Consider the following 21,582-nt stretch of genomic DNA (forward strand, 5'->3'; position numbering starts at 1 on the left):
AGGTGGTCAGTACTTATTGTACTTTTACGTTACTGTTGGAAAGAAAGGCACAGATTGGCTAGCTTGAATTTACAACAAAGATGTCTAATTCCTGATCCTGTCTTGTATTCAAGGAGCAGGTTTACCCAATTGAGAGACTGACTGTAACTGGGCATCTGCCAACCAGTTGCATCCTTGCCTCAACTAGAGGACTGATAATTGTAATTCTCATGACTGCAGAGCCACCTCTGGCCTGCCTTATGTATATCAGTATACCTCCTCAAGGCAGATATTGGTCTGGAGTTGCTTGTATTCCCTTCCAGAGGGAGCCTTGCCTGGTAGTTCGGTATCTACTCACTTGCCACGTCAGGCAACTCCAGCCTTTTTGAGGAGTATTCCTTGTCTGAAGACTTATAAGTGAAGCAACTTTGCTTTCACTGAACAACCTTTCCAGAGCATTATTGCCTGTATTTTGCCCAGACAATCCATAGTTTTTCATATTTAATTTTTAGGATTACCTGATTTCTCCTACCGCCATGTCTTAGGATCCAACTTCGTAAAATTTAAATTTTGTGCTACTCTATTGCACGTTTATAGATGAAGAAGGTGCCTATTGAAAGTATTTGTCAGGAGAAAAAGTTGTTTATAGTAAAGGTTTACCTGTTAATTATTCATACTTGCCTATCATGTTTCTCGGGCCTCCTGGTGATGGTTCCAAAATAGTTCTTGTCTTCGTTTAGCCGCTGAAGTATCACAGAAATAAAAGGAGTGGCGTGTCTGTAGATCAGATCTGCAGATCAGACTTATTGTCCTATGACAGGAGTTCTTAGTGATGCACTGGATAGCACCTCAACGTCTCAGTAGGTAAGCTGGTGTACAAACCCATCTGTTATTGTGGGTGTTCACTAACAAGAAGCTGGAGAGACTGTCACCCAGATGCACTTTATGGCAAACACTTGTGTAAGCATCTGAGCTTCTATTTTCTTCGGATTAGAAAACTCTCATTAAAAGACTAATATTTCTACTTTAAAATCAGCATAGGAGGATGAGGCTCATAGCAGTGTTCTTTCATAAGAGAAATACTAGATCCCTCTGTGTGTGAGTAACAAGTTTTACATTACTGTCTAGAAATCAAAAGGTCTTTAAAGTACTTTGGACTGACAGTGCGCCATAGAAAAGGAAAGTGCTAAGTGCAGCTTGGAAGGAAAAAAGAATCCGAAATATCTTTTAGTATGAAATGTGAGCTTTAGAAACCCATCAACTAATGGTCTATTTGTGCATCTTTCCCAATTATGGTGTTCTTACCAAATCCTCTCCCTTCAACGCTTTGATATTAGGATCGTCAACAAAGTCCAAAATATTGTCGCAGGCTAAGGCCACGAAATGCTGCACGTCGCCGAGAAGCCCTGCAGAAAAGTCTCTCTGAGCACAAGCCACAGAACGAGGACCGGATTGAGAGGCAAGTCATCCTTCATTCTGTGAGTCTGATTAGGGTGACGGGTAAAGAGCACAGAAAGTCTTTTGTTAATACTGGGTTGCATGGATAAAGTTGAAATGAGAAAGACTGGTCCTCCAGTATTGGGAATCTTTCATAGGATCACATGCTTGAATCATTCCCCGTCGTTGCAGTGGGAGTGCCACGGTACATTAAAAGCAGTAAATAATGACTTTAACATGGAAGTTAATGGAGAAAAAACATTCACTTTAACATCTCATCCTAGTCATTAGGAATAGTCCAAATTCCAGCCAATCAGGTGACTGCACCCTCTAGAGCCCTCTCTACAGAGGCTCCAGGCTCTCAGATTGTCTACCTCATGTCGTGCAAAGGGAGTCTCCCTGAGCTATGCTCAGTACTTTCTCTTTTCGCCTACTTAACAACTTTTTTCTTCCGACCAGCATGTTTTCTAAAAAGGTCTCTATTTAGGCATTGTGAGTCCTGTGGGAAGCTCAGACTACACTCGGATGGTCCCCAAAAGAAGTATATTTACTATCTTCACCCTGATAACAAGGTGAGAGCCTGTAAAATCTGCAGAACTTTCTCTCAAAAAACGTTGCGAGATAGAGAGGGATGCCTTCTTCTGTGGCCACAGAAGTTGAAGACCAAAGACAATCCCCTGCCTGACGACGACAGTGATTCCTCCCTCAAAACTACTGCTTCTAAAAAGAGGACAAGTGAGGTGGAATTCGTCTCTCCTAAGGCTGTGAATGTGCTCAAGAAACGGCACCATTCTGTAAAATCTGATGACCAGCCTTCCTCATCTAAAAAGGAGTCTGCCTCTCACAAGGCTCATTTCGTGCCCTCTACTCCTTCTACGGCCTCCTCTAAGGTAAAGACAACTTCGAGGTCTCTACTGGAGACGATTTTGTCACCTCCGAAAGATACTCCATCGACTAAGTCGTCGTCGACACCCTTGTCGGTGAAAGCTTCCGTCACCATGACTGCGACGACGTCTACCTTCTCGTTCCTTTTTAGAAGAGGAAGGCTGGTCATCAGATTTTACAGAATGGTGCTGCTTCTTAAGCACCTTCACAGTCTTAGGAGAGACCAATTCCACCTCACTTGTCCTCTTTTTAGGAGCAGTAGTTTTGAGGGAGGAATTGCGATTCTCCTATTAACATGACTAGAGAATCTGGATTTCATTAAAGACACGGAGGCTAACTTTATGCATATCACTTTTAATGCAGTCTCCAAGCAGCCGCATACATCATAAAGCAAAGGTTCCATAAAGAATGTTAAGAGTAAATAAAAGGCATGAGACCATAACATTCAGCCTCTTTTAAATAAGGCGTAAAACAGGATAAAGTTCCTCCAAAACTTGAAACGTTAATGTGTAGAAACGGAATAAGGTTCCTTAAAGAAATGCGAACATCTTGGATAAACCATCAGGCAAGGCAGGAAACCAAGGATGATGAAGGAAAGGAAGTCTGAGTCCTGCATTTAGGAGAGATTATCTGAAACAGAAAGAAATGTAAGTAAATTCTGATTAAATAAAGGATCAATTCAGGGAGGAGCCAAGATGGCGACCGGAGCAGACGCTTGAGCGCCCGGCTCCGTCGGTCCGTGGCCTCGGACTACTATCCTGATGCCCATCCTCGCCGATTTTCGAGGTGCATCGTGTGCGAAGACGCGCTGACCGCGCTGCCGCTTTCCCGGAGTCTCAGCCCCCCCGGATGCCCGAGTTCTGGGTGCTTTTGTCCTCTGCACTGAAACCCTGCGCCATTACGGCCTTTGCTGGCCCCCTGGAAGCTCCGCAGTTGCCGGACCAGCTAGCGCTAACCTGAGCCCCGCGGTCCCGATTTCACCTCGCACCACGGATCGTTGCCGGACGAGCCCGGAGAGGGACGGCCGGACGCCTTCTGCACCCTGTGCCGGACGGGCTGGAGCTGTGGGGTGGGCCCCGGTGCGGCGGGTCCCCTGCCCCGCTCTGAGGACCGCGCTGTGGGAGGCTGCTGCCCCCTTCCCCTATTGCCTAGCCAGCGGCGGAGGGAACCTGCGAGAAGAGAAGCGACTGTCGGCCTTTCCCGTTGCGGCGTAGACCTGAGGGGAATTGACTCCTTGCTACGACCCCCCCCCCGGCCATTGCACCGTATAGCGGCAAAACATGGCGTTGAGTGCCTGCTTGCGGCTGGGGGGCGATACTCCGGTCTCGCCCGCTGCCCACTTCGCCCCCCCTCTTCCGGACACCAGCTCCACGGTGCCGTCCCGGATTGCTGCCGCTGTGGGGGCCCAGCCTCCGCTTACATGCGGCTCCGTTCTGGCTGCCCTGCGGGACTTCCAACTACAGATGTGCGCTGGCCTGCAGGCGCTGAGTGAGCGGTTTGACCCCATACTGTCGGCCGCGGGTCGTGAGCGCACTGTGTGCCATCTACAGGGCGTGGGTCTCCCGGTGCTTTTGTCCGCTTGCGGGGACGCAACGGCGGTGTGTGACTGTGTTCCACTGGTGCCTTCACCTGGCGCTCCCGGCGCCCAGGGTACACCGCCCTACACCTCAACTGCGGATGCTTTGTCCCCCTGGTCATGGCTGCCTGCTTCATTGTTGCCTGCCTCACCGCGTCCACTGGACTATCCTGTTGAGCGATGCCTAACGGCGTCGAGGAACCGTCCGCGGTGGCCCACTGCTTACTTTTTGTGGAACTCCTGTACCTTACTTGCCAGGTTTGGATTTTATGTGGTGCAAAGAGGGACCTTAATCGATGGGCGGCGGCCATTTCGTGATCCTACTTCACCATCCTTTCACAAGCGGCCATCTTGTTTTTGTCTGCTCGGGACACGGGGCCTTCATGCAGGGGCTGGTTTAATCCCAAGCCCGCGATCGGGCCAGGGCTAGACTGACTTCTATTGCCATGGTTTATGGACGGGCTGGCCTGGGACTGGAACTGTATGTATGTTATGCGCGCACTCGTTGCGACTTGTATCCCTTCGCTTACACTGTGGTGCCATGGTATCTTCGCATGCCGTTTTTTTGGCGTAGTGGGCTCTCAGTGTGTGGGGGCCATGATTGGCTGATGGTTCGGGGCGCTCTGGTGTCCCGTGGGCTCCTCCCCGCCTTCTTTTCTGTTTTCTTACTTTCTTTCCTCTATTCCTACTTTCTTTCTCCTCTATATTTCGGGTTCATTGGGCGACAGGCACTATGCTGGGGGGGGGGGGTAGGCCGTAGCCTCCGCATTGGTGTAGGGTGGGGGGGTAATACTCTGTTCTTAATTAGTTCTATGGGCCTTTTTTTCCTTTATGTCTCTGCGTTCTACTTTCTTCGATTCGGGATCCGGGTGTGGGGTGGATCGAGTGGGGGCGGCTCCGGAGGGGTGCGTACTTGCTCATGTGACTATCCTGTTATATTTCTGCACCGCCTCACTGTTTGAGTTTTTCCTTCAATTGTTGTTCTTACTGCTGTTGCTGCTCTCCCGTGTGGTGAGGCTATCTTGCGGACTCGAATCTCCTTTGTTCCTATCCTTCATTGACTTTTTTCTTGATAAAATTATCTAAAAAACTTAAAATTAACCTTCACTTCTCCTTCCCCGGGTGTCAAAGATATCTCCAATATGTGATCCATAACTTGTTGTTAATCCTGACTGTTGACGCACGGGGGATTTAATGTGGGTATCAGTGCTTTATTGTATCGTGGCCGGCCTGACGGTTGTAGGCCCGTATTTGTTCTTTTAAGATGCACGAATAAAGGTTTTTAAAAAAAAAAAAAAAAAAAAATAAAGGATAAATTAGGTGAGCAAGCAATGAGAAACATTAATCAAATTTGTTTATAATTAAATGTATATAACATTGTAATTGACACTTAGTTTTGATTTGTTATACTGTAGAGATAAGGTTAAATAGGAAAGAGGAGGGAGGGATAATGTTAACCTCCGTGTCTTTAATGAAATCCAGATTCTCTAGTCATGTTAATAGGAGAATCGCAATTTCATTACAAGACCGGAGGCTACCATTATGCATGTTGGTAGCTTTGTAAGACTACGTCGGACACATTAGAAATTGGTTTGCAATAATATTGAGCAAAATTTCTAGCATTAGACCAATCAGCAGCCTTAAGGATATCGTCCAACTTACCTCCAGACCAGAATGACTTACTGGCCATTGCACCTCTGATAGTGAGCTTTGAACATATTTAGATCAATACCTGCTAAATTCATAACAATTTTAACCCACCTAGAAATAGAACTAGAGGAGATAGCTCTGTGAGGTTTTACAAAGGCAATAAGTAACTGATTCACACCTAAAGGGCGAAGAGAATTCATTCTACAGTCGTATTCTTTCATACAATCAACAACACAAAGTTTAGGGCAAGAATCAAAACGAGGGTAAAAGATGGAATCGGACATAGTCTTTGTTCTTCTAAAAAGATCAAAATTGACTCCGAACATGTTGTAGGATCTATTAGAGATTTCCAGAGCTTTAACGTCAGAGACTCTACGGCAGGATATTAGGCAAAGTAAAGTAGCGAGTTTGATAGAAAGGTTTTTCCTGTTTAAAAGGATATTAATAGGCCAGTTGACATCCCAGAGGGATTGGTATCTAGGTCTAGGAGTTCTCCTGAGTCTGATGCTTTTGAGAACTCTGCAGATAATTGCATTTTTACCAATTGTCTTACCATTAACGAGGAAGTGACCTGCAGAGATGGCAGATCTATAACAATTAATAGATCTATAACTAAGGCCCCGTTCGAATTGTTCTACAAGGAAATTGACTATGTCAACGATAGGTGCTTCAACAGAATCCAGATTCCTTTCCAAGCACCAACGAACCCATGATTTCCATATGATGTTATACCGGTAGTGTGTGCCGGGGGCCCAAGATTCTCAGAAGAGAGTTGAAGCTGTTGACGAAAGTCTTGAGAGATCGTTGGATCTCCTGACACTCTCCAGGCAAGAAGGTTGAGCTTCCCTGTTTGAACCATGGGGTGAAGACGTCCGTCTATGTCTGTAAGAAGATCCACTAGGGAAGGAATTAGGAAGAGGAGGTCGTAAGTCATTTCCAGAGTAGTTGCAAACCAAGCCTGAGAAGGCCAGAAGGGAGTGATCAGGACGATCGAGCATCGATGTTGTCTGACTTTCTGAAGTACCCTTTGGATCATTGAAAAGGGAGGGAAAGCATAACTGTTGGTGCCTTCCCAAGATTGGAGGAAGGCATTCACTGCCAGAGTATCTGGGTCTGGCATCCAACTGTAGTAACTCTGAAATTGGAATGTCAACCTGCTGGCAAAGATCTATATGCAGAGGACCCCATAAGTTGTTGAGAGACGTTGAGTTTCCAGTCGCTGTAGTCTAAGAGGAATCTTGAGTTCCAATCTGCAGATTCGTTTGTTTTTCCTGGGAGATATTCGGCTCTTAGAGAGATTTTGTGTTCCAGACAGAACATCCAAAGTTTCTTGGCTAGATTCGAGAGGTCTATAGATTTTGTTCCACCTAGGCGATTTATATACGTAACTGCTGACATGTTGTCCATCTTTGGAATGACAGATCTGCCCTGAATGGATTGTTTGAAACTCATCAAGGCATAGAGGCCAGCTGTCAATTCCAAGAAATGTATGTGGTGTGAGGATTCTTTCAGAGACCAGACTCCGCCAGTGTTCTGGTCTTGGAAGCAAGCTCCCCAGCCATGAAGGCTCGCATCGGATTCTAATACAAATTCTGGTGCTGAACCAAAAATTGCTTTCCCATGCCAGGCGTCTATGTTATTTAACCACCAGTTCATTTCTAGTCTTTCTTCTTGGTCTAGTGAGATGAGATCCCTGTACCAGAGGCCTGATTGAAGGGCCCTGGCTTCTACTCTCTGAAGGGCACGATAATTTAAGGGGCCTGGAAAAATAGCTTGGATGGAAGAAGAAAGGAGGCCTAGTAACCTGGCTAATTCCCTTAAGGAGAACTCCTGTAGCTTTAGAATGTGTCTTATCTCTTTCTTGATTTTTGATATTTTCTTTGGTGGGAGCAGAAGAAGGCATTTTATGGTATCTACGGTAAAACCCAAGAATTCTATGTTTCTGGAAGGAGAAAGATTTGACTTTTCTCTGTTTATGATGAACCCCAGGTTTTCTAATAGGTCCATAACAGTTTTCAGGTCCTGAATGATTTGAAAGTGGTTTTGAGATAGAATGAGGATATCGTCCAGGTATAGTATCATACGAATACCCTTTTCCCTTAGGAAGGAGGCGATTTATCTCATGACTTTGGTGAAACACCAAGGGGCCGAGGAGAGACCGAAAGGGAGGGCTTTGAATTGAAAGAGATTGGTTTTTCCACAAGAATTGAAGGAAGGGTTGGTGATCCTTGGCCATAGGGATGGTAAAGTAAGCGTCCTGCAGGTCTAATTTGACAAGCCAATCTCCCTCTAGGAGTAAGTCCCTGAGGAGGTGAATACCTTCCATTTTGAAGTGTCTGTAAACAAGGTATTTGTTGAGATCCCTTAGATTTATGACGGGTCTCCAACCTTTCTCTTTTTTTTTTTTTTTTTGACGAGGAAGTGTGCGCTTATAAATCTTCGCATCTATAGTGGGACTTCTACAATAGCGCCCTTCTGAAGCATGGAGGAGATTTTCTCCTCTGTTTTTTCCAGATCTAAAGTAAGAGGAATCTCTCTGGGGAAAGAAGACTGGTAAGGAGTTTCCGTAAAATCTATCATAAACCCTCTCACAGTATTTAGAACCCATGGGTCTTGGGTTATCAATTTCCAATTGTGGAAGAAAGGTTTGAGTCTGCCTCCTACTTTTGGGGGAAAAAGGAGGAGGAGGGAAGGTAGGAGTTGTACTCACTTTGGGTGGTGTTGTCGTTGGATGCACCACGAGATCTGAAGTTTCTGGAGCGAAATCCTCTTCCTCTTTGTGGAAAGAATTGAGGGGTATTCGAGGGTTGGAATCCCCTTCCGCCATATCCTCTTCCTCTAGGGTAGGGCCTGCGGTTGAAGCGGCCGGAAGACTGGCCCTGTCTACCGGCCCTCCCGAAAAGGTTATTGGAGTTAAACTCTTTTCATATTTTGGTGAGCTTTATCTAAAGCCGTAAAGGTCGAGACGTATTTGCCTAGGGTTTTAATCATGTCTTCACCAAAGAGCAAGCCCTTAGGGTTGATTGAGGGTTCTTTGTCGGCTAAATCGCTTAATTTTGGGCTAATTTTTGTGAGGACTACTCTTCTCCTCTCTGAGTTGAGGCTGGCATTAGCATTACCCAGTAACACACAAGCTCTCTGGCTAAGGCCTCTAATTACTTCTATGTTTAGGGGATGCCATTAATGTGGCTATCTTCAGTTGTATCAATAATTATGGTGAGAGGGCCGAGGATATCCAGGACTCTATCTTGACAACCTTTAAGGGATCTCTCCATTCCCTTCTTCGGGTCTCCTCCGAGCTTAAAAAGGTATTTGATGAGTTCGGGATCAAGATTTGTAGTCTGGCAAGCTTTATCTCCGATGGAGGGTCTGGAGCATTCAGCTCTTAATAGATTCCGAGCATCCCTGTCTAGTGGGTTCCTTAGCCATTTGTTTATAAATTTGTTCACGTGGTCCTGAGGAATCCATTCTGAGCTCCTGGGGTGTTTTATATTAAGAGGAGAAAACATTTCTTGACCTAAGGGGTCTAGAATGGTATCTTTAGAAGAGGGAGCGAGATCGTCATTGAGGAGTTGTGAGTTGAACTCATGGTCGTCTTCATCCAGATCTAAGATATATTCATCAGGAGAATCGGAGGCATCGTCTTCTTCAAAATCATCATCACTCTCATCAAGGTTGTCATTTTGAGCACTTCGATATTTTGTGCCGCAGGGGTCACCCAGATATTTTGTGCCGCTGAGGACACCTTTATGCGTTGTGCCGCTAGGGACACCCGAAGTATTTGAGGTCCGGTGACCTCCCATGAAGGTAGAGGTACTTGGACCTCCAGTGCTCTTGGGGATAAAATCTAAATTTTTACTTTTTTTTTTTTAAGTCTTTTTCCCCTTATGTGAGTGAGATCATAGTTAGGAAGTGTATGTTGTTCTAGAATATTATTATCCTCTTCGCATTGGAAGGATCTTTTGGATGTCATTACTTTAGATAGAGTTTCCAACATACAAGATCTGATTTCCTTCTGGATGATGTTTTTAAAAGCCTCATTATTCAGGTTAGGGGTGGGTATGCTAGCCTCTGCCTCATCTGAATCAAGGTCAGACATGAAAAGAGAGGCAAGGATTAAATAGGGATAATAAAACTAAATGTTCTACCCCCTTTTTTTTTTTGTATATTAGAAGGATGAAAGATTTTGTAATAATTAGATTTTCCCCTTTTTTTTAATATATATATTTATAAAGATTTGGGCGTTAGAAAGCGTTTGTCAAACTGCCAGTTGATCGTAGCCTCCAAGGACCGTAAATGCGCTCGAGCGCGATCACGGGAGGTTTTTGATAGGCTGGTTGCTATGTGACCGGTATTGCGTGCATTGGAAGGCCTTTGTAAGCCGTGTTGGGTAATAGAAGCAACGAGGAATGTTCATTGGCAACGCAGCGACGTTATCGGTGTGTTGCCAAGGTTCATTCCTCAAATATTCAACGGACCATCGCGTAAGGCAGTTTGGATGAATTATACGTCAATCCCGGTCCGGGGAGGTTAGCGCGTGAACGGAGGAGTCGGGGGAGAGACCGGGTAAGCAAATAATTTCACCTAATACCGCTTGGAATATTTGAAAAAAGCTATAAAAGGGGTAAAGCGATCACTGAAATAAAAAGAAAGGCAATAGAGAAGGTCAAGATGACATGAGTAGGAAATGCACAGGGTCAGAAGTCGACCTCCGTAAATTGGAGGCCGCAATGATGTGAAAAGAGAAGAGTGAAAGGATGGGGGATAAGGGCCTGAGAAAATGCGCAGAAGTTAGAGGGAAACAATGTCCGTAATGGCAAGAAAAAACAGCTAAATAAAATCAACAAACTGTAAATTCCATGCTAGAGAAGTAATGAAAAGAACTTATCTGCCTGGAGCCGCATTTAAAAGAGGCTGAATGTTATGGTCTCATGCCTTTTATTTACTCTTAACGTTCTTTATGGAACCTTTGCTTTATGATGTATGCGGCTGCTTGGAGACTGCATTAAAAGTGATATGCATAATGGTAGCCTCCCGTCTTGTAATGAAATCACTGTCGTTGTCAGACAGGGTATTGTCTTTGGTCTTAAACCTATGTAGCCACAGAAGAAGGCATCCCTTCTATCTCCCAAAGGTTTTTTAGAGAAAGTTCTGCAGATTTTACAGTCTCTCACCTGATGATCAGGGTGAATACAGTAAATACACTTCTTGTGGGTATCATCCGAGTGTAGTCTGAGTTTCCCACAGGACTCACAATGCTTAAATAGAGACCTTTATGTAAAAGACATGCTGTCCTGAAGAAAAAACGTGTTCAGTAGGCCAAAACAGAAAATACTGATCAGAGCTCAGGGAGACTCGCTTCACACGACGTGCAGTAGAAAATCTGAGAGCATGGAGCCTCTGTAGAGAGTGTTCTAGAGGGTGCTGTCGCCTGATTGGCTGGAGTTTGGACTATTCCTAATGTAATGTAAAATAAATTTATAGAGCGCACTATCACCCCACGGGTATCCTGGCGCTGAGATTACCTTAAATTCCAGTGAACACATAAGCTACCAAACCAGACAGAATTTATAAGACTAACGACTAAGACGACATGTTAAAGTCAATGTTTTTTTCTCCATTAACTTCAATGTTAAAGTCATTACTTGCTGCTTTTAATGTACAGTGGGACTCCCACTTCGACGATGGGGAATGATTCAAGCATGTGAATCTCTGAAAGATACAAGTGCTGGAGAACCACAGTTTACAGGTAAGTAACTTATTTTCTTCCATCCCTTAAAATTATAGGAGTGGTATGCCTGGGAAATGGGAATATCTCGCCATGAGGTATGGCTGAGCTAGGAATGAATTATTTTTGGACAACTAATTTACCTTATACATAGTGCAACTAGACGTATTGGTATTAAGGCACATTTCAGTGAAACATTTCCAAACGGACCTAAGCCAGGGGTCTATTTGGAAAGCTTGGATTGGGGAAGTTGAGAGATGCAGAAAGACATGACACATTGTTTGTATAACTGGATATATAGTACATAGATCCATTGCAAAGTAATTGTAGGTATTTTTGAAGAGTTGGGCCTTGAACTGTATGCAGAGATTGACGACTGGGCTGTGGTTTCTGATATCAGTGGTCCTCTGGTAACTAAGATGGCTGTACCAGAAATTTACAGTTTTTTGTTCTTCAATGATTTTAAATTTGGGAATTTCAAAAAGGGCTTTGAAGGTCCTGTAACTATTTTGAGGAGATGACCTGGGGTGCCTCACGTATGCCTGGCAGCAGCTAGTGGGTGGGGATGACAGCTAGTTGGTGGGGTGACTTATGGGCAGTCACGAGCCAGTGAAGATCCTGAGGACAACCCTTCCCACTTTTCTTAGCAGTTCCTGTTTAGCCCATTTCAAACAATCTCCCAGTGCCCCCACTCTCAAAATCCAAGATGAGGAAAGCCTTCTCCCCCTTGTACAAAGTCTTTGTGCTCACCCAGAAGTGTGACCAGGGTAATGAGCAGTCTCCTCATCTGTGGTCACTCAAAACCGGTTCTGGGGGTAGCCTTACTCCCACTTGGTTTGGTGCCAGCCTGACTAGAGAAGCAAAAGCTGGACCTTTCCAAGTGTCATCTAACATTTGCTTGTGATGGGGCAGGCCATTTTGAAGTTAAGTTCCTGGACCCTCCCCACCTGGTTTTCGGGACACGGGAAGAAAACACCTCCCCACTACCAGGCCAGTCTGTGCTCTAGAATGTTTTCACACATCATTCACACCTGATTCCATCTAGAGACAGACTGGGCAGTTGCTGCAAATTAGCCTCCAGCAGCTTCAGGCTGGAGGCTAATTTTATACTTACATTTTCAGGCAGTGTAAAGGTAATTTTCTAAAAGTTACATTTCAACCGTATTTAATAAAAATACAATTTCTCTAAATTACATCTTTTTTTTTTTTTTTTTTTTTTTTAAAGTTTCAAAAACCTTTATTATGATTGCAAAATTATTGTACATCATCACGCCTACAACCCCTCGGGCCGGCTACATTGAACCACGTATACTTGCTGTCAGCTTGTATATCCACAGCCAGTTGTCCGACATCCCGGGGGCTCGGAGGCGATGTAGTACACTCAAGATCACAAAGCATCCGCACATATGTTCTGGTTAACCAAGGTCCTCATGGCTATGGTGTGATATTGGCCACCCCACTATAAAGTACTACCACTACTAGGTCAGATGTTTGAAGCAGGTGCTCCCCTCTCGTCCAGGCGGTCGTTCCTGCACACCTATATCACCCTTTTATGACAACCGTATGTCTCACCCCGCTGCCCAGCGCCCGCCCATCCTTATCCAGCCACACGGGACAACCCCCGCCCATGGGTGCTAACTCTCCGAAGCTGCAGCGGATCCAGCGTTACTCGCCTCAGGAGATCCGGCATTCTCAGCCATTGTCTGTGCCTCCAGATATGCTCTGAGCGGGTCCCATATATCCACGGCCCTACTACTCAACGGTTGCGTTTCTGCATATATTGTATTCTGTCCCTGACAATACAATAAGTCCGCTATCCATTCCTTAAATTTCGGTGCACGGCCTCTTCCCCATCTGCACGCCACCCGTCGTTTCGCCATAAGCAGAGCTATATTCCCGAATTTCCGATGTGCCCTGGCTATATCCATCGTATACCCCAGGAGCATCACCAGGGGATCACAGTCGATCCTGGCTCCCAGCATCGCCGTCAGCGCCGTGTGTACCTGCACCCAATATTCAGACACCGCCGGGCACAACCACGCCAGATGTAAAAACCCAGCTCCTTCCGCGCGGCACCGCTCGCATCTATCGTTATCCGCAAGCCGAAACCGTAGCTTCCGCACCGGCGTGCAGTATAAACGCTGCAAAAACTTATAGTGAATAATACGCAGTCTACAACTAGCCGATATCTGCGCGGTCTGTGCACAGCAATATTTCCACTGCGCCGCTGTAATATCTCTCCCCAGATCCGCATTCCACTGGCCAAGCGCTCTGCACACTCCGCCACCACTGTGCTCTCTAATACTACGATAGAGGTGCGATACCAGGTGTCTGCCATCCGCGGACGTAAGCAAGACCCTCAGAGGCTGAACCACATCAGGTTCCTCTGGGAACTGTGGTAAAATAGCCTGGAGCCCCTGCCGCAGTCGAAGATAATAAAACACTTCCAGCGGAGTAGGCGGTTCCCCTTGAAACCACTCGTCTCTCGTTTTGAACCGCCCATTCAGGAATAAATCACCCCAGCTACATATCCGCCGCCGAGCGCACATCCCCTGGAACCCTCTCTCCTGCAATAAGGATAACTTCGGGTGATACGCCAGTGGCAGGGTCGGTGCATATAAGAGCTGAAGCGCCACCTTACTTAGAATACGTTGCCACGCATCTATCGTGCAGGTCACCGTAGTAGCCGGTGTCTCAATCGCACGAACCGGGCCTTGAATTATGCCGTGCAGCGGTAGCGGCCTAACTATCCAGTCCTCCACAGCCACCTGCGGCATGAATGGAGTGGGTACAAACCAATGATAGGCATACTGAGCTTGAGCACTCAGATAGTATGTTAGAAAATCGGGGACATCGAAGCCACCTCTGTCATATGGTTGGGTTACAATCGACCACGCCAGTCTCGGCTGCCTCCCGGCCCAAAACAGTCGTATCAGCTCTGAGCGGAGTCGTCGGAAGAAATATGCACCCGGATAGTACGGAACATTTTGGAACAAATATAGGAATCGGGGCAGCACCACCATCTTAATGAGTGAGGCTCTACCCGCCATAGTAAATGGCAAAGAAATCCACCTAGTCACATCATCCGTTAACTTGGCAATGGCAGTTCCATAATTTAGACGCACCGTCTCCTCCTGAAGCCTCGACACCTGAATCCCCAAGTATCGTAAGTCCTCGTCGCACCATTCGATCGGATAGTCCAGTGCGAACCGGGGCACCGCAGGAGTCAGGGGGAAGAACTGCGATTTCTTCCAATTAATCTGTATACCAGACAACCGGCCAAACACCAAAAATTCTCTCAATAACGAATTGAGATTGGTCTGTGGATCTACCACGTATAACGTCAGGTCATCTGCATAGAGGGACACATCTATTTGACGCTGCTCACAGTGAAAGGCGCTGCCTTTGTGCAGCTGCCGGATACGGCACGCCAGCGGCTCAATTGCGATAGCGAATAGCAGCGGGGATAATGGACAGCCCTGTCTAGTACCTCTGGTCAAGGAAATCAGGTTCGACATCTCCCCATTAATAAGGATCCGTGCCTTCGGATCAGTGTACAGCAACCGTACCCATGCTACAAATATCTTGGGAAACCCCATCCTATACAAGATCGCAAAGAGATAGTTCCACTCCACAGAGTCGAACGCCTTAGTGGCATCAAGAAATATGGCAGCCACCGGCTTATCCGGCGCTATGGTATGCATCAGTGAGAAGAGGGTGCGGAGATTGTTAGCAGTGGACCTCCCAGGCACAAAACCGGACTGGTCCGGAAGAGCTATCTTAGTCATCAATAAGGACAGCCGATTGGCCAGTACTTTCGCCAAGATCTTAGCGTCACAATTAATCAAAGACAGTGGTCTATATGCATCACACTCAGCAGGATCCTTGCCCGGCTTTAACAGCGACGTAATCAACACTTCCCTCATCGACCGCGGCAACATGCCCACCTCCAAAGACTCCTCATACACCTCCTTAAGGACTGGGGCCATTATTTCAATGTAGCACTTATAAAATTCCACTGGTAACCCATCCAGGCCACTCGCTTTGCCATTGGCGAGGGACATGATTGCCTCCCGAATTTCATCTAATTCAAACGGCGCACCAAGGAACTCCCTATGTTCGTCGCTCAGCCAGCACAGCGCCACCTCATCCAGAAAATCCCCCCATGCAACATCCCCCACCTCGTGGGCTGTATATAGCTCGGTGTAGTGCTGAGTGAAAAGCTCCAAAATATCTTTCGTATCCCGCCGCGTGGTCCCATCTCGCGCATGCAATTCCAATACATGAGTCATACCTCTCGGCGGCCTCGTAACCTCCGCCAACGCGCGCCCCGGTCGCTCACCTTCGCAATATCTACGGGCCTGCCAGTATTTACCCCGGAACTTAGCCTCCCGGTCCGCTTCCTATTCAAACTGCGTCAGCCGTTCCCTGAATTCTGTCTGAACGGGGCCCATCGGTTCCCTGGTCATCCGAGACTCTAGGTCCCGAAGCTCTCCCTCCAGTCTAGCTAATGTCCCTCGTATGTTTCGTAGGACCCCGAAGCTTTTGGATATGTAAAATCCCCTAATCGTCACCTTAAAGGCCTCCCAGATGGTGTCCACACTTTCTACTGACCCCTTATTGCGAGGGAAGAACTCCGCGATCTCCTCTCCCAACTCTGTCTTAAACAACGCATCTAACAGTGCCGTAGGGTGCATGCGCCACCGGGCTCTAGCGCTCCCGTATCCCGGGACCGTTAGCTGGACCAGAACCGGGCAATGATCCGAATACGAGCGCGGCAAGTGCGCTACCCGTCCCAAATCCGATGCGATACTCCGAGACAAAAAACAATAGTCCAGTCGAGCCCACGTGTTAGCATGCGCCGTAAAGTGCGTGCCCTCCCGGAGACCACCATGTGCAAACCTCCAGCTGTCTACCAATCCCCCCTCCTCTACTATTCCCGCTAGAGCATCTCGGGCCTTCGGGTGATATCGAGGACTATTGTCTGACCTGTCCACCCCAGGGACTAAAGCCACATTGAAATCACCGCCCCATATGATATGCATAGAGCCAGTGTCTAGTACCTTTCCCCATAGATGTGTGAAGAAGGATGGCGTATCCACATTGGGACCATAGCAGTTGACTATCGTGACCGTGTCGGTGCCCAGCCTACCCCATAACACCACAAATCTCCCCTCAACATCCACCTGTTCCCCCATCTTCACAAAGGGTATCGTTTTTTTTATTAAAATCGCAACTCCCCTGGCATACCCTGAGTACGATGAAAAGCTGCGTATTGCCGCCCACCGCCCCGCCAGTTTGTAATGTGGTCTGGGACTAAGATGTGTTTCCTGCAGTAATGCAATATGCACCTGATGCTGCTCTAAGTAGGCCACCACCTGCCTACATTTTCTAGCGTCATTCAAACCACGGACATTCCAGGAGAGAACCGTGAGCCGTACCCCCCTCCTCATGTCAGCCATCTTACAGCGAGTCCCCACTTCCTTAGCACCCAATCAGCCCCCAGTGATAGTCTTCGCGTCAGCAGTAGCTCAATGATCAGCATACATCCCAGTACCCATAGCCTCGGGCCTCCCAGAAGAAACTGTACACACTCCTCCACCCATAACATCCATGCTTTGTGCTTGAAATCAACTCTCAACCCCAACCCCCCCTCCCGCCCCTCCCACCCCCCGCTCCCCCAACCATGCCAGAACAACCTCCCATCCGCCCCCCGCCCACTGAAGCACTCCCCAACTTGCCAGCAAATTATCCCCCCCGCCCCTCCCACAAACACCCCAAATACCGAAAAACTTAGCATTACACAACCACCCCATAGAAGCTAGGGTATTTCCCGTCAGGGATTGCGTCTAGGTGCCATCGCAGTTCCCCCCTCAGCCGTCTCAGACTACCAAAGGACTGGCAGCCTGCCTCAACGACCCAGAGGGGGGTGTCCAGCGTCATGTCCAGCAGCAGCTGAGAGAGTGCACTTCCACACAACATCTGATTTGTCCCATAGAGGCGGGACTGCAGTTGCACCCACCGAGCCAAAGCCAACCCGTCAGGCCGGTCAATAATCCGCACCATAGCCCCTTCTCATTGCAGCATGGACATCTTATACCGCCCTTCAAGCCAGTGTGCCGTTTATGGCCATCAGAGTCCCCAAGTAGTGCTCCTTCAGCTAGTGTCCCTGCAACCCCAGGTTAGCAACTCACAGCATTTATTAACCCCACTCACTGTTCACCGTCCATCTCCTCTCCGTGCTGCGGCGACCTCTCCACCTCTGCTTCTGCCACAGCCCCAGATCTGGCAGATCGCTTGTAGTGTTTGAGGAATTCCTCCACCTGTTGTGGGTTCATGAAAAATTGTTGTTTGCCCTGGGTAGTAACTCGCAACCGGGCTGGATAGAGCAGTGCATAATCCAGTTGTAGCTGCCGAAGTTTGGCCTTCACGGCTATAAATTTCCTGCGTGCCTCTTGGACCATCGGCGTGAAATCCGGGAACAGCGTGAAAGAATTGCCCTCATAGGATAAGGAGCGCGTCCCGCGCGCCGCCCTGAGTGCCGCGTCTCGGTCCCGATAATTGAGCAATCGAGCTATAATGGGCCTGGGGGTCGCACCCGGCTTCGGCCGAGGGCCTAGAGCGCGATGCGCGCGTTCCACAATAAAATGGGGAGATAAAGCCTCCGACCCGATCGCTGCCAGTAACATCTTCTCCACATAGTCCTCCATCTTGCCTGTATTGGTCGTCTCAGGAATGCCTACGATGCGGACATTATTGCGCCGGCTTCTCGCTTCCAAGTCCTCATTCTTAGAGGCTATCACTCGTAGTAGGTTGTCCATTCTGGAAAGCTGCCAAGTATGCCGCGTGACAGTGTCCTCTGCATCTGATATACGTTGTTCAGCCCCATTAAGGCGCTCCTCATGTGCATCCAACTTTTGCACCACCGCATCCATACGGGACGATATGCGGTCCACCTTGTCCGCTATCGTTGCAAACCCTTGGCGCATCTCTTGCAGCACCTCGTGTAGACTGGCCTCAGCAGTCGCAGGGTTCCCCGGTCCTCCACCCGCAGTAGCCGGGGCAGGCCCCGCTTCCCCGGTCTTTGCGGCCTTCTTTCCGGAGTCGAAGGTGAGCTTAGCCTGTCGCGCCTCCGTCTTGCCCATGGCTGTTGGCAGGCAATGTGGTAACGCTCACCGTGGGCAGGTCCACACCGCAAATCGGCGCAAGCCAGCAGGGCTAGCCGCACCGCAGGCACCAGCCTCCCAGCAGTATCCGCCTCGCCAATCCTGCCCAAATATTGGTTCTGTTGCCGACAATCCGTAGGCCTGCCGCACGCCCAGCGGCGCCGTCGACAGAGCCGGCGTATGTGGCCCCCAACCGCCAACCCTGCAATGGCGGCCCGTCCGACTCCCAGCCTGGGGGCACCAACGATATCCCCCAGCCCTCCTACAGAGCGCCCGATACCCAACAAGCGCCGCTGGGAGAGAGGATCCCCGGACAGTTCTCACCAGGCCGCAGGTGTCCTGTGTATGGGTCCGCAGCTCACTTCCGCATGTCCGGGCCACAGTCGGTCCGATCTACCCAGCTCCACACTCGCCGAAAACCGTGATCCAAGAGCCCCAATGAGTCCAAGGTCCGGATCGAGCGATGCCAAGGGGACGTTTCCGCACACCACACTCCCGTCACCCCGGTGACTCCTCGCGCTATTTCCCAGCGTCAATCTCCGGGAGCATCGCAGGCACCCCCAAGAGTGCGGGAGGGCGAGAGAGGGATCCTCCGCCGCTCACAGTCCACAGTATCGCACTCGAACCCGCAGCGGCAGCCACGCACTCGTCTCTGGGGCCAGTCGTCTCCTTCCGCGCTCTCTCGGCCCTCAGCCGTTATTGCAGCCACGTTCTGTCCCAGCCGCCGTCGCCGACAATGCGCTCCACAGTCCCCAGTCGCGTGACCCGGCCAATCTGTCTGAGCCGCTACCGACTCGAGCCCGGCACCGATTGCAGCCAAACTTCGCTTGGTAGTGGTAGACCTTCCACACCACCGCTGTGTGCAGTTTCAGCTCCCTCAGCCACCGCAAAAGGATAGTTTAAACGGATAATGTCGCCGGACTGCGGGGAGCCTTACTCAGAGGCAACCATACGCCAGCGCGCCACCTAGCGTCCCCCCTCTAAATTACATCTTTAGTCAATTTAAAATTCAGTTTTTGACTAGAGTCTGTAGCTGGTAAATACAATCTATGCTATGCCTTTTCCTATTTGCCCTCTACAGCCTGACCAGTGACAATGTTGTTTTGCCATTTCTAATATATCACGTTTCACTCTTAAATATTATGCACGCCAACATGTCGGCAGCAAGGTGCCCTTGAGGGTAACTTATTTCATGTTCAAAGTCAGTTTCGATTTGGGGAAGGGGCGGTTGGAGCACATACTGGCCCTGGATAAGCAAGGTCCCAGTGATAGAGTTCAAAATTACCTGCAAGGGAGTTCTAACAGCAAAGAAAACTGGCGGTGACCACCCAAGTAAGGTTTCATCTGTCATATGCATTAGCAATCGGTATACAGTGGAATTACTCCTCCCATAGATGTTTGACATTGAGACATTTCACTAAAAGCACTTCACATACATATATTTTGATGCACTTGCACCGATGAGAGGATCACCAGTGGGCAAGTTTCTGCCATCAAAGCCTTGAAAATCAAGCATTTGAACATTTGGCAGAGCTCCCACTGTATTTTTCAGTTTAAATCCAAAAAGACTGGTTCCTGCTGTGAAACCATAGACTGTCACACTAGAGGATGATCTCTCATCCCCCAACATGAGAATCCTAAAAATAGGCATGAACCTCCAAGAAAGGGACACACTTCTAATATAAATTCTCAAGGGGATAATCCCCCTTCTTACACCCCAGTGCAGCTCTCCTCTGCAGCATGTGCTGCACAAGAGCTCAAGTTTAGAAACACCAGAGGAGTAGTTCATATTTTCATTCAGTAGTGGTGTTGAGTGTGAGTTTTTTTCATATCTGTGTCTCCCTGCCCTTTATCTCATTATCTTTTTCATGAGTGTGAATAAGCATAACCATGAACGTGGATATTAGAAGTTATTTCCTTAGAAGACTTGATAGATAATCAAAGCCTGAAAAAGATACACAGTTGTGGATGGTAGGCTGAACACATATAAACAACTTCCTAAATTTAGAGTTTGCTGAGTGGTTTCTAAGGGACTTATAGAAATAGTTGTGGTGCAGGAAAGTTCCATCTTGATTCCTGATCTGTATGTTGATGCTAATGGACTTTTGCTTCCCTGATTGAATTTTGGTTTATTCACAAACTACACATTTTCAGTAAGCAAGCAGTTTTCGTCTGTCATCCATATTTTTTACTGTGATAGACATCTCCAATCCCTTCTTTCAGGCTGATGTGTGCTCTTCTGCGATTAGTCCGGAGACAGCAGAGGGCACTTGAGGCTGCAAACCTACATACGCCTGAGATGAAAGCAGAATTTGAAGTTCTGGAGCAGCTAATGCAGAGGGAGAATGGCGCACTGTTGAGGGTTGAAGAGACAGGGCAGAGCCCTGAGAAGATGAGGCAGACGCTGCAGCAGAGCTCCAAAGAGAATGGACAGCTTGTTGATGAGAGTGGGGTGGAGACTATGTTGGAGACTCTGCCCCCTTTGAGGGCCCAGCTGCCTATGGAGAGAGGTAAGCTTATTCTATGGTGACTAAACAGGCAAGGTGGAGGATTGAGTTAAATGCTTAGCTCTGGCATCTGCTTGGACCTGCGGTCACAAGTTTAAATTCTAGCAAGGCCAACTCCGCCTTCTGTCCTTCCAAGGTTTGTTAATTGAGTGCCATTGAATTTTGCTGTAATAACCCCTATAAGTAGCTGTGCTTAGTGAGAACAAAAACTTCAGTATGAATACCATGTAAAACAAATTATGCCCAGCATGAGAAGCGGAGTCCCAGCAATGTGACCAAACTCTTAATCATCCTGCAAATCTCAATAAAATGTTCTAACTATGCAGTGTGTAGAACACCTTTGAAGGGCTCCCTAGAGCTTAGTGTGCAGGGATCCTTCATCACAGAGAAGGAGAAATGGAGGAACTGCTTGATGCTCAGAGGACAAAGGCCTGTATATTTACTTAGGGTTCCTTTTGTGCAGAAACAGTTTGTGCTCAGTAGTCGACTGATGCACAAGGCCCTTTTTTCTACACATTACTAGCGCACTCTATGCAGAGACCTATCTTCCATAGAAGTTACATAAATGGATTGTGCCAATTTATTGATCTACAGGAACTGTCAGGTGCACAGGACTGATGCAGTGAAGAGCAGATTTTGCAGCACCCATGTACA

At 47.9% G+C, this 21,582-nt stretch overlaps 1 protein-coding gene across 3 annotated transcripts in view; it reads left to right on the plus strand.

Moving 5' to 3' along the window:
* LOC146809428 (kinesin-like protein KIF18B) overlaps positions 1-21,582 on the plus strand; it is a 332,980-nt gene that overhangs the window by 129,745 nt on the left and 181,653 nt on the right. For all 3 annotated transcript variants that reach the window (XM_085616276.1, XM_085616275.1, XM_085616274.1), the window contains exons 11-12: positions 1,317-1,438; positions 20,645-20,931. In XM_085616276.1, the coding sequence (XP_085472402.1) occupies positions 1,317-1,438; positions 20,645-20,931 (409 nt within the window). The remainder of the gene's footprint in view (positions 1-1,316; positions 1,439-20,644; positions 20,932-21,582) is intronic.

Source organism: Triturus cristatus, chromosome 7 (assembly GCF_964204655.1).
Source record: "Triturus cristatus chromosome 7, aTriCri1.1, whole genome shotgun sequence".
Classification (NCBI taxonomy): Eukaryota; Metazoa; Chordata; class Amphibia; order Caudata; family Salamandridae; genus Triturus; species Triturus cristatus.